The 13,614-nt window shown below is 43.6% G+C and overlaps 1 protein-coding gene across 1 annotated transcript in view; it reads left to right on the top strand.

Annotated features, from left to right (window-relative positions):
* Positions 1-5,963: 5,963 nt before the first annotated feature.
* nt5e (5'-nucleotidase ecto) overlaps positions 5,964-13,614 on the top strand; it is a 55,453-nt gene continuing 47,802 nt past the window's right edge. The window contains exon 1 of the mRNA XM_062981077.1: positions 5,964-6,461. Coding sequence (XP_062837147.1) covers positions 6,129-6,461 — 333 coding nt within the window. The 5' untranslated portion in view covers positions 5,964-6,128. The remainder of the gene's footprint in view (positions 6,462-13,614) is intronic.

Below are 13,614 nucleotides of genomic sequence, written 5' to 3'. Positions count from 1 at the left end.
AATCTAAGCCCATAGCACAAAAGACAGACTTTTTGGAACTTTGTTCAGTCTATTCAAAAGAATAATAGAATCATAGAGTTCGAAGAGACCACATGGGCCATCTAGTCCAACCCCCTGCAATGCAGGAAAAGTACCATCAAAGTACATCTGACAGATGGCCATCCAGCCTCTGTTTAAAAGCCTCCAAGGAAGGAATTCCCACCACACTCTGAGGCAGAGAGTTCCACTGGTGAATAGTTCTACGTAATGGTTAGTAAGTTCTTCCTAATGTTCAGGTGGAATCTCTTTTTATGTAATTTGAACCCATTGCTCTGAGTCCTAGTTCTCAGGGCAGCTGAAAAGAGCTCCCTCCTCCTTATAACATCCTTCCACATATTTATGATGGCTATCATGTCTTCTTTCACCTCAAAGCATCTAATATTCAAATAGGAGACCTCTCTTATTATACTTAGGGGCTATCAGCCCTAGAAAAATGAGTAGTCCTTGAATAAAGGACACCCATTAAAATACTGGAGACCTGGCAACCCTACAGCAGGGAGTTTGCAACCAGGCCCAAAAAGGGGACACAGCAATAAGAAGTCAAAAGACAGAGGTAAGGTGAGCTTCCAGTGGCACATACGACCCTTGCAGGGAAAACACACTGCTCCTGACTGGAGTAGAAGGTGATGGGATAACTGACCACTTGCCACTTGATGAAACTGGGTCAGAAAAATATCAGCAATACTGATTCTAAGGGCATCTTCCACACAGCCATATAACCCAAAATATCAAGGCAGAAAATCCCACAACATCTGCTTTGAATTGGGATATCTGAGTCCACACTGCCATATATTCCAGTTCAAAGCAGATAATCTGGGATTTTATTCAGCTGTGTGGAAGGGGCCTAAGATATAGAAAGATGAGGAGTAACAACATGATAAAATAACATCAACTCAAATACAGTGGAGCACACTATGATAAAATTGTTTTGCAGATTAAGAAAAAGGATAGAACAAAAAAAGGGTTTTCTTTAAAATTCTCACAGTTTCTAAACAACTGTCATACTAGTTTAACTAAATAGATTTTTCAAGCATCCCTGAAATATGTTTTTGATTTCTTTCTTGTTGAAATTCCAATGGAATTCCATTGTGATAAGATCTGTCATATTACTGTATATAGTAACTTATACTGGGAATGGGCATGGTCCATATTTTGCATTGCCTACAGTTATGAATGCATAACTAAGATCTCTTGACCCAACTCCCCTCCTGCCCATCACCATTAATGGAATCTTCTACTTTATCAGGTAGCGGCTGACCTGAGCAATGAAAGTCATCTGTTCAGGCATCCTTCCCCTCTCCCTCTAGTGACAAACTATTGCAAGAAGGGTCCTGCTTCAGGTGGGACAGGCATGGAAACCTGATCATTGCCAGTTGAAGATACCTGGTATATTTGAGAGGGCATTTCTAGTTGTTATATAGAATATGGAGCAGATATGGATTTATAATCTTGGGTTGCAAATCTGTGCTTGCTGCAATACATAATGTCAACTGGTGACTGTATTGGTTCACTTTCATATATGCACACATACAACGGATGTTGTAAAAAGCAACTGAACGCAAATCCAAAAGTGGTGAAACAGGTTCCTACACCAGATAATGTCACTTCAGCCCATCATACAGTATATTGCCTTAGCTAAGCGATTTACCTTCTATATGTTTGCCTAGTGATTGATCATCCTAATACGTTGAAAGTTGCCACACAGAATTTGGAAAGCAGATACCTTTTTTATTTATAGAGGCTGTTCTGAAACAATGGACATTTTCTGAAAATGTCTCAAAATCAGGCTTAAGGATTTGGCAAGATGAGCCATCAGCAGAGGGCAAGGTAGAAAAATCCACTACATGCATCCTGCAGCTTGGTTGCTGTGAGTTTTCCAGGCTGTATGACCATGTTCCAGAAGCATTCTCTCCTGACATTTCATCCACATATATGGCAGGCATCCTCAGTGGTTGGAGGTCTGTTGGAAACTAGGCAAGTAGGGTTTATATATCTATGGAAGGTCCAGGGTGGGAGAAAGAACTCCTTTCTGCCTGAGGCAAGTGTGAATGTTATAATTGGCCAGATTGATTAGCATTGAATAGCCTTGCAGCTTCAAAGCCTGGCTGCTTCCTGCCTGGGGGAATCTTTTGTTGGGAGGTGTTAACTGGCCCTGATCGTTTCTTGTGTGGAATTCCCCTGTTTTCAGAGCGTTTCCACAGCATTAAATTATGACAGTTAAAATGATGATGGGGGACATTCAATGTACCCTATGACCGCATGTATTGAAGGAAAGGGCAGGCCAAGACATTTCTTTGCCACCAGGCATTTGGGAGTGGGCAGGGGGCACGCTGCTGGGGAGATTGTAGGTGGGACTCTTTTTGGAGGGGGGTGCTGGCTTTGAATGTAATTTTTATGGAGTTTCTTGTAGTTTAACTTTGGTATCCCACCATAAATGTTTCATTGGTTTCTTTTAAAGTTTTGTATCTGTCTTATTTTAAATTTTCATGAGGTGTGTTTATTTGTGAGCTGCTTTGAGCCCCTATGGGAAGAAAGGCAAGACAAAAATACGTGGATGAAGAGGAGTGGAGAAGGAGAAGAAGGAGAGGAGGAGGAGAAAGAGAAGATAAGGAGAAGAGGAGGAGGAGGAGAAGAGGAGGAGATAAGGAGAAGAAGAGAAGGAGAGAAGGAAAAGAAGATTTATTAATGACTTATTTGAAGGGCAGACGACACCAAACTGGGAGGGATAGCTAATACTCCAGAAGACAGGAGCAGAACCCAAAACAATTTTAACAGATTAGAGAGATGGGACAAAACTAACAAAATGAAGTTCAACAGGGACAAATGCAAGATACTTCACTTAGGCAGAAAAAATGGAATACAAAGATACAGAATGGGGGACGCCTGGCTCGACAGCAGTATGTGTGAAAAAAATCTTGTAGTCCTCAATGTCATGTGGCAGCTAAAAAAGCCAATGGGATTTTGGCCTGCATCAATGAGTCTAGTGTCTAGATCTAGGGAAGTCATGCTCCCCCTCTATTCTGCCTTGGTCAGACCACACCTGGAATACTGTGTCCAATTCTGAGCACCACAATTGAAGGGAGATATTGACAGGCTGGAATGTGTCCAGATGTCAGGACCCAGGCTGCAGAGCACCAATAACCATGCGCAGAGACCAGAATCTAACTAATATCTTTATTAAGGAAATATATAAAGTCAATAAAAACAAGTGTAGAATATAGTTCAGAAGTAGACCTTTCAGGAAAGGTCAAATATAGTCCAGAGAAATATTGTCCAATATGTGATATTAAGGTCCAAAGTTATAATCCAATAACCGAAACACACACTTTGCCAAGCAAAGTGTGGGGAGAAGACAAGGTCCTTAGGTCCATAGAAACTTGGCAATTAGGCTGGAAGGCAAACTTGATACTTGGCTAGAACAAGACTTGAAACAAGGCAACAAGAGTAAACAAGATCCGTGGCAAAACGCGGGACAAGGCAAGGCTGGAAACTTGATCCGTGGGCAACGCGGGACAAGGCAAGGCTGGAAACTTGGTCCGGGAAACAGGGAACTGGAGTACGAAGTCTACACACGATCTCACTCCTCCAGCTGACTAATTGACTCCGCAAGGATTTCTTTGCGGGTAAACACCTATATAGGATCTTGCTTTCCTGCCAAGGAACACTTTCCCTGGGGAACAAGAAACGAAACCCATACTGTGTCCAGATGCATGACTCCTTAAGATTTCCCAAGGGAAACAGGCTTAATCAGCTAATTGTCTGGCAGCAATCCTGGCGCTTCTGCGAATCGCCTCCCTAGCGCCTCTATCTTGATTATAATAATCCCGGCGAGAAAATGGGGGAGATTTCTGCTCAAGGCTTGTTTGGCTGACTTCTTGTGGGCAAACATCTTGCAGGTGCAAGGGCTCCAATTCTGGCTGAAACGGTGGAAAACCCAAGTTTTCCTCTTCATCTGCCACAATAGTACTAGGAACGGGACTACATGGCCCATGAGTCATCACACCAGAGGAGGGCGACTCATATTCAAGGGTCTGGAGAACAAACCCTATGAGGAGTGGCTTAAAGAGCTAGGCATGTTTAGCCTGCAAAAGAGAAGGCTGGGAGGAGACATGAGGGCCATGTGTAAATATGTGAGGGGAAGTCATAGGGAGAGGGGAGCAAGCTTGTTTTCTGCTGCCCTGGAGACTAGGACATGTAGCATTTCTGCAAATGAAACTGAGTGTTTGCAGATCGAGACATCCGTAGGGATACCAAGGTGCCTGTTTATAAAGCTATTGTCCTCCCAATCCTGCTATATGCCTGCGAAACGTGGACCAACAGATATCACACTCAACTCCTGGAATTATTTCATTAGTGTTGCCTCTGAAAAATCCTGCAAATCTCTTGGGAAGACAGGCAGACAAATGTCAGTGTACTGGAAGAAGCAAAGACCACTAGCATTAAAGCCATCAACTCTGCTGGACTGGCCACATTGTCTGAATGCCCGATCACCAATTGCCATCTCCCAAAGCAGTTACTATACTCCCAACTCAAGAATGGGAAACGTAATGTTGGTGGACAGGAAAAGAGATTAAAGATGGGCTTAAAGCCAAGCTTAAAAACTGTGGCATAAATGCTGAGAACTGGGAAGCCCTGGCCTTTGAGCACTCTAGCTGGAGGTCAGCTGTGACCAGCAGTGTTGCACAATTCGAAGAGGCACAAATGGAGGGCAAAAGGGCAAAACATGTCAAGAGGAAGGTGCATCAAGCCAACCCTGACTGGAACCACTTTCCACCTGGAAACGAATGTCCTCACTGTGAAAGAACATGTGGGTCAATAACAGATCTCCATAGCCACCTACGCATCCACCACCAAGACACCATCATCCTCAGGCTACGAGGGATCGCCTAAGTAAAGGATGCAGAACAAAGGCTTCAAATGACAGGAAAGCAGACTCCACCTGAACATTAGGAAGAACTTCCTCACTTTGAGAGTTGTTCAGCAGTGGAACTCTCTGCCCCGGACTGTGGTGGCGGCTCCTTCTTTGGAGGCTTTTAAGCAGAGGTTGGATAGACATCAGCTTCAAGGTCTTTTGCAACATACTAAGGACCACACCTCATGTGGGAGAGATCTGTTCAGATGCTTTTTTCTATCATGTGTAAGACACCAACAACATTCTGGTCTTGATTTTATGTCTATAATAATAACAATAACCTTGTTTTTGTACCCCACCTCCATCTCCCCATCTAGTCTAAAACCGTAAAAGCAGACTGATCTCATTATACAAAACTTGACCACCATGAGACCTGTGTCTACCTGAAATGGATAGATACAGTAGAGTCTCACTTATCCAAGCCTCGCTTATCCAAGCTTCTGGATTATCCAAGCCATTTCTGTAGTCAATGTTTTCAATATATCATGATATTTTGGTGCTAAATTCGTAAATACAGTAATTACAACGTAACATTATTGCATATTGAACTACTTTTTCTGTCAAATTTGTTGTACAACATGATGTTTTGGTGCTTAATTTGTAAAATCATAACCTAATTTGATGTTGAATAGGCTTTTCCTTAATCCCTCCTTATTATCCAAGATATTCGCTTATCCAAGCTTCTGCCGGCCCGTTTAGCTTGGATAAGTGAGACTCTACTGTACCAGTTTTGGTTTGAACGCGATTTTCCTGCTTCTTGGCAGGGGGTTGGACTGGATGAGGTCTCTTCCAATTCTAGGATTCTCTAATTTCTAAAAGGAGGAGGAAGAGGAGGAGGAGAGGTGGAGAAGGTGGAGGGAAGGAGAAGAGAAGGAGCAGGAGGAGAAGGAGGCAGGGAAGGGGAAGAGGCGTAGAAGGAGGAGGAGGAGGAGACGGACGGGGCAGAGATGCAGGCGTCGGGGTCCTCCCCGTCCGTTCCACCCCATAAAAGAAGCGGGGAAGGGACCCCGCCCGGCTCGTTCCTGGGAAGCGGGGAGGGAAGGGCACCTGGTTCGTGGGCGAGGGAAGGGTTGAGCAAGGCAGGGCGGAGCAGGAGCCCGAGGAGGCTGATAAAGCCGCCGCTCCCCGCCCGGAGCGCGCGATTAGGGTCCGGAGGAGCGCTGCTGTGCCCGGGGCGATGGCGGGGCCGGGGCCGGGGCTGTGGTGGGGCTGGCTGCTGGGCGCCGTGTGCGGGGCCGGCGGGGCCTGGGAGCTGACGCTGCTGCACACCAACGACGTGCACGCGCGCGTGGAGGAGACCAGCCGCGACTCCGGGAAGTGCGCGGGGGGCGCGGGGGGCTGCTTCGGCGGCGTGGCGCGCAGGGCCGCCAAGGTGAAGGAGATCCGGAGCGGAGGCGCGCCCGTCCTGCTCCTCGACGCCGGCGACCAGTTCCAGGGCACCGTCTGGTTCTCCTACTTCAAGGGGCGCGAGGTGGCGCGCTTCATGGAGCTCCTCCGCTACGACGCCATGGTGGGTGAGCGAGATTGGGGCGCCCTCGGAGCCCCGCCGGGGTCTTTCAGCAGAAGGGCTTTGGCCGCGTCTCCTCCGTCCCTGGGGTCTGCGACATTATTATTGTAGGTCCCTTGTAGAGTGTCGAAAAGCAGGCGTTGCGGGATTTGGAAGTCCGATTCCTCTCCAGCGAGCATCCGTTCTTGGAAAAGGTTGATGTCCTTGTCCTATATGGCGAGCCTGTGTTTACTAGAGGAAACTTGGGCGCTGTCCACGCAGAAAGAGAATAATAGCCGTGAGGGTCTGGATGAGGGCGAACAAATGGAAAGTGAATCCAGTCAAGACAGAGCTATTCCTAGCCAGTCCTAAGGCCGGACAGGGTATAGAGTTACAGCCTGTGTTGGACGGGGCCACACTCCCCCTGAAGACGCAGGTTCGCAGCTTGGGGGTTCTCCTGGACTCACCCCTGAGCCTGGAGCCCCAGGTTTCAGCAGTGGCCAGAGGAGCTTTCGCACAATTAAAACCTGTGCGCCACTTGCATCCCGACCTTGGGATGTAGTCCACGCTCTGGTTACATCCCAAATAGATTACTGCACTTGGGGCCTCTGAAGACCGATCGGAAGCTTCAAATGGTCCAACAGGTGGCAGCCAGATTGCTCACTGGAGTAGCATCCAGGGAACCTACAACCCCGCTGCTGCGTCAGCTCCACTGGTTGCCCATCTGCTACCGAGCACAATTCAAAGTGCTGGTTTTAGCCTATAAAGCCCTAAATGGTTCTGGCCCAGCTTACCTGTCTGGACGTATATCCCTCTGCAAGCCACCTCAGTTTAAGATCATCTGGGGAGGTCTTGCTCTTGGTTCCACATTCTTCGAGGGCGCAATTAGTGGGGACGAGAGACAGGGCCTTCTCAGTGGTGGCCCCTTGGCTATGGATCTCCCTCCCCAGGGACATTAGATCAGCCCCCACTCTCCTGATCTTCCATAAGAGAGTAAAAACGTGGCTGTGTGGCCAAGCCTTCGGAGAACCTGTGCAATAATCAGATTTGGAACAACATGTTATGACTATAGGAACGGCCCAGTTTACACCGGTGGATTATGTAATTTAACTGTGATTGTATGGTTTTTTAATTGTTCTTAGTGTTTTAATTGTATTTTATAATTTTATTTTTAAATGGTCATTTTATTTTGTATTGTTGTTAAGGCATCAAATAGCTGCCAATTTTTTAAAGCTGCCTTGAGTCCCCTTCGGGGTAGAGAAAGGTGGAATGGAATGGAAATATCATAAATAAATAAATAGTCAAGAAGAGAAAGTGGAGGTAGAGAGAGCGAGGCATCTTCTGAAGCCAGAGTCTGAGATCTTTGTTGCCTTTCCTGGTCCTCATTTCAGGAGAGTTCTGTGCAGGTTTTTCTGCCCAGTTTGCTGAATGCAAGGTCTGCTCTGGATGGAGACTATAGGGGGAGAGAAAGGGTTAAACCCTCTTTGCCTACAAGGTTATGATTGCAAGGAGTCTCTTTTCACCTGCACAGGCTGTCTCTATTGGACTCTTGGATTATGACCTGTTGGGATCACAACCTAATGAGGATTATGACCTCTTGGGATCATAACCTAATGGGGATTATGACCTGTTAAAATCACAACCTAATGGGGATTATGACCTATTAGGATCATAACCTATTGGGTAGCAGAGTTTCAGGGGTGTTCCTTTAGTTTATTGGGTAATGGAAGATCACTAGCCACATAAATATCTTGTTGCTATTCGACACTCTCAGCAGATAAAGATTTAAGTAGACTTTAAAATAACATGTCTGTTTTACTCATAACCTAATGTATATAAATATACAGGTACATTTCTTGTCAGGTTGAACTTTAAAACCTTTCTGTTTGTATCTTTAACTTATAGTTAAAGACAGATGTTAAAGAATAGTTTTCTTAGCTTGAGTGTAGGCCTAGGAAAGCAGACCATGCTTGGCATGCAAGCTATATGACGATCAATCCACGACTTGAAAAGACTTAACACCTTTGTAGAAGATGCCCAAAGCCCCATGCAAATGTTAATTGAGGGTACCACAAAACTAACAGGAAGGAAGTGAGGTAAGACAAAACATGGAGACAAACCTTTTTAATGTGCATGCAAAGATTGCTAGTTTCTCAACACCTTTGGTCTGACCAAGCAGTGCAATTCAGAGATTCATTCTGAAGAAGCATAACTTTGCCACAGTAACCTTTCTGATAGGGCTATCTCTGAAAACTGTTGATGTCAGCAAGTACAGAATTCATCCCTGAGGCTATTCGTTTGTACGTCCAAAAAATGACATATCTCAATAGTATTTGAAGAACTCTGCCTACAGTTAGCTGACAGTTCAAAAGTGCAGATGGTAGATTTGAAAGAGGGGAATGAGATCTGAAACAATGGTGTTTACTGAGCTGCCTACTTCCAGTTGCGCTTGCCCCCAGTGCTCCAAAGGTGAAGCTGTATTTAGTGCAGGTGCCTTATCAGTGGAAATTCATCTTCCTATCTATTTGTATAAAAATAATGTGTTTTTAGGCACTGAGTGAAATGGGGGTTTCCTCCAAGGTTTTACTATGACTTTATAAAGCTTGTGAAAGTAAAGAGGTAAACATTTTTGGCAGTGCACATGTATTGTCGAATAAGAAGCAAAACAGATTACCAGTATGTTTCTGTACAGGCAGACCCCAAGTTACAAACATCTGGCTTACAAATGACTCACAATTATGAATAGGGCTGAGGCAACAGGAAGTGAGAGAAATCAACCCCTTGGAAGGGAAATTCACTCTGGAAAGAATTATCACACGGAAAAGCTGTCTTCCACTGAAGCTTCCTCATCAATCCTTCTTTCCACAACAAGCCAATTTTTTTTTCAAAATCCTATTATCCCACAGACAGAAAATGAGGTGAAATCTTCTGAACAGGGGCACAGACAGCAAAACAAACTCTACATGGGTGTTAATCCTTTCCTATGGTATCCATGGAGCCCTGGTGCCGAAGTGCGTTAAAGCACTGAGCTGGAGACTGAAAGGTCTCAGGTTCAAACCCCGGGAGCGGCGTGTGTTAGCTCCAGCTCCTGCCAACCTAGCAGTTCGAAAACATGCCAATGTGAGTAGATCAATAGGTACTGCTCCAGCGAGAAGGTAACGGCGCTCCATGCAGTCATGCCGGCCACATGACCTTGGAGGTGTCTATGGACAACGCCAGCTCTTCGGCTTAGAAATGGAGATGAGCACCAACCCCCAGAGTCAGACATGACTGGACTTAACGTCAGGGAAAATCTTTACCTTTACCTATGGTATCCATATTTGGCTCAAGTTACACTTAAAAATGTACCTGTTCTGACTTACATACAAATTCAGCTTAAAAACACACCTACAGAACCTACCTTGTCCTGCAACCCGGAGACTGCCTATAATCAAAGCATGACTATGTTGGTGTTTTAATTTTAAAAAACCTACTATTTCAAGCAATCAAAACAGTATCTCTACCTTTCGAAGGCAACTAAAAGCTGCTGTGGAAGCCATAAAAATCCTGGGAAGTTAAAAAACAACAACAACACTTAACCCAGTGCATAAAAACACATGATTTTTATATAAATAGATAAGGAGATGAATTTCCAGTGGTATGGCACATGGACCAAATACAGCCTCCCTTTTGGGGGACCAATGAAAATGGAAGCAGGCAGCTCAGTGAACACCATTGTTTCACATCTCCTTTGCCACTTTCAAATCTGCGACCTGCACTTTTGAACTGTCAGCTAACTATAGGTAGAGTTCTTTGAACACTATTGAGATAAATCATTTTTGGATGTACAAACAAATGGCCTCAGGAATGTATACTGTACTTGCTGACTTTAACAGTCTTCAGAGATAGCCCTATCGGAAAGGTTACTGTGGCAAAGTTTTGCTTCTCCAAGATGGATCTCCAAATGGCACTGCTGAATCAAAGCAAAGGATTGTGTGGTCCAGTGTTTCATTTGTAAAAGGACCCACCATACATGCAAGGAAAGTCACAATCAAGACATTAGTAGAGATGTGCGCAAAGATTTTTCCTTCATTTCCTTCATGCTATCGTTTTGTTTTGACCATTCATCTACACAAAATGAATGATGACATTTTTGTAGGAAACGATAGGTGACACAAAAATGAAAGCCACACAGTCATCGCCCTTGCTTTCGTTTTCCTTTTGTTTCTGCCTCATAACAATAAGCAGGTACTGACAGAGGGCTGCTTTCCCATTACAGCTGATCTGTACCATTGGGTGCTAATATATATATATATACAGTAGAGTCTCACTAATCCAAGCCTCGCTTATCCAAGCCTCTGGATAATCCAAGCCATTTTTGTAGTCAATGTTTTCAATATATCGTGATATTTTGGTGCTAAATTTGTAAATACAGTAATTACAGCATAACATTACTGCGTATTGAACTACTTTTTCTGTCAAATTTGTTGCACAACATGATGTTTTGGTGCTTAATTTGTAAAATCATAACCTAATTTGATGTTTAATAGGCTTTTCCTTAATCCCTCCTTGTTATCCAAGATATTCACTTATCCAAGCTTCTGCCGGCCCGTTTGGCTTGGATAAGCGAGACTCTACTGTATGTATATATATATATATATATATATATATATATATATATATATATATACACATACACACACACACACACACATACATACATACGCTAGCTAGCTACTGTGGGGATCTAAGCTGAGCCTGGGAGGGGAATGCCTCCGCATTACATCTGACGTGTGTGCCAATGGATGTTAATATAATTTATACTAGCTGTGCTCGGCCACACGTTGTTGTGGCATTGTCTGGTGGTGTTGGTGAGAACCTGTTGAGGTAGTGGTGGTATTGAATGTCTGTTGTATGGTTGTCTTTATGTTTAGTATGCATTTGGTTGTTTGTGTACTGTGAAAGTGGTGAGGGGAGAGGGGGTCTATGTCCCTGTGTAGTATTGTATAGTATTTATACGTTGTCCATGTGTTGTGAATGCTTGGATTGTGTCCTGCTGCATAGTAGAAAGGGTTGGGCTGGATGGCCTTTAGGGGTCTCTCCAAACTCTTGGATTCTATGCTTCTATTATTATTATTATTATTATTATTATTATTATTATCTTCATCATTATCATTATTATGTAGAGGCTAGATGTCCATCTGTCAGGAGTGCTTGGATTGTGTCCTCCTGCATGGTAGAAAGAAGTTGATGATCCTTAGGGGTCACTCCAAACCTTAGGATTGTATGATGTTATTGTTATTATTAGTAGTAGTATTAGTATTGAGAGGTTGGGTGGCCATCTGTTGGGAGTGCTTGGATTGTGTCCTGCATGGCAGAATTGGGTTGGACTGGATGGCCTTTAGGGGTCTCTCCCAACTGTCTGATTCTATGATTCGATTTGTATTATTACTGTGCAGATCTTGGATGGCCATCTGTCAGGAGTGCTTGGCTTGTGTCATCCTGCATGGTAGAAGGAAGTTGAACTGGATGATCCTTAGGGGTGTCTCCTAACCTAATGATTGTATTATATTATTATTATTATTATTATTATTATTATTATTATTATTGAGAGGCTGGGTGGCCATCTGTTGGGCGTGCTTGGATTGTGTCCTCCATGGCAGAATTGGGTTGGACTGGATTACCACAGTAATTATTTCATATTACAGTAGAATCTCACTTATCCAACATTAGCTTATCCAGTGTTCTGGATGATCTAACGCAGTCTGCCTTTTAGTAGTCAATGTTTTTGTAGTCAATGTTTTAAATTCATTGTGATATTTTGGTGCTAAATTTGTAAATACTGTACAGTAATTACAACATAGTATTACTGAGCATTGAACTACCTTTTCTGTCAAATTTGTTGTATAACATGATGTTTGGTGCTTAATTTGTATAATCATTACCTAATTTGATGTTTAATCGGCTTTTCCTGAATCCCTTCTTATTATCCAACATATTCACTTATCCAACGTTCTGCCGGCCTGTTTATGTTGGATAAGTGAGACTCTACTGTATATTGATAATCTTATATTATCTGCTTAGAACTGGATTATATGAGGCCCCTTCTACACAGCTGTATAAAATGCACACTGAAGTGAATTATCTGGCAGTGTGGACTCAAGATAATCCAGTTCAAAGCAGATAATATAAGATTATAAATGGGTAATATAGCTGTGTGAAAGGACTTTGAGTCTACACTGCCATATAATCCAGTTAAAATCAGATAATCTGTATCTTATAGGCAGTGGGGAAGAGGCCTGAGGCCTAACTGTGCCTGTCCCCTGGGCTGAGTGGGTTGCTAGGAGACCAAGTGGGCAGAGTTTAGCCTTGTAACTGGCAGCAATTGGATAAAAAACAATTATTCCTTTCCCTCTAATTAGGACTTTATTTTTCTTTTCTTTTTGTTGTATGAACGTAGAGGTATGGATGAGGGGTTGTGTTACCAAGTTTAGTGTTTCTGGGATGTGTAGTTTTGTTGTTTTGTCCTAGGCCAAATTTTTTTTATCCTTTTATATATAGAGATGTAAAGAACGCTAGCTAGCTACTCTGGGAATCTAAGATAAGCCTGGGAGAAGAAAGCCAGACAAAAATTCATGTCATATAGGCGGCCCATTTTCTTTAGCGGGAACCAAATACAAAAATGAGACAACACGAATGAAACTACACAAAACAGACAGCAATTCCATACAAAAGCACAACACTAGGCATTAGGTAGAGAGTCTGGTATTCAAAGACATATCCTTGGCTTGCGTTACACTTTAAAAATGTTTCTCTTCTAACTTGCATACAAATTCAACTTAAGAACAAACCTACAGAACCTATCTTATCCATAACTTGGGGGCTACCAGTACATCAATTCACCTTCCTTTCCTAGAGCCATTTTCTTGCAATATGGATCCCAGCTTTTTCCAACTTTTGCTGAACTGCCACCTATGACCAAGGAGCCAGTGCAGTGTGATGGTTTTAGTGCTGGACTAGAACTATTGGGCACCAGGGTTTGAATCATCGTTCAACCATGGAAACCCACTGGGCCATCTTGGGCAAGTTATATTCTCGCTGCAAAAGAAGCCAATGGTAATCCTTTCAGGCCAAAGCCAAACTCCTATGATAGAGTCAGAATGAAATGGAAGCAAATTAAAGGCCAACAGCAAACAAA

Source organism: Anolis carolinensis, chromosome 1 (assembly GCF_035594765.1).
Source record: "Anolis carolinensis isolate JA03-04 chromosome 1, rAnoCar3.1.pri, whole genome shotgun sequence".
Classification (NCBI taxonomy): Eukaryota; Metazoa; Chordata; class Lepidosauria; order Squamata; family Dactyloidae; genus Anolis; species Anolis carolinensis.
The sequence above is the reverse complement of the archived record's forward strand: the minus strand, read 5'-3'. Positions and strand labels throughout refer to the sequence as shown.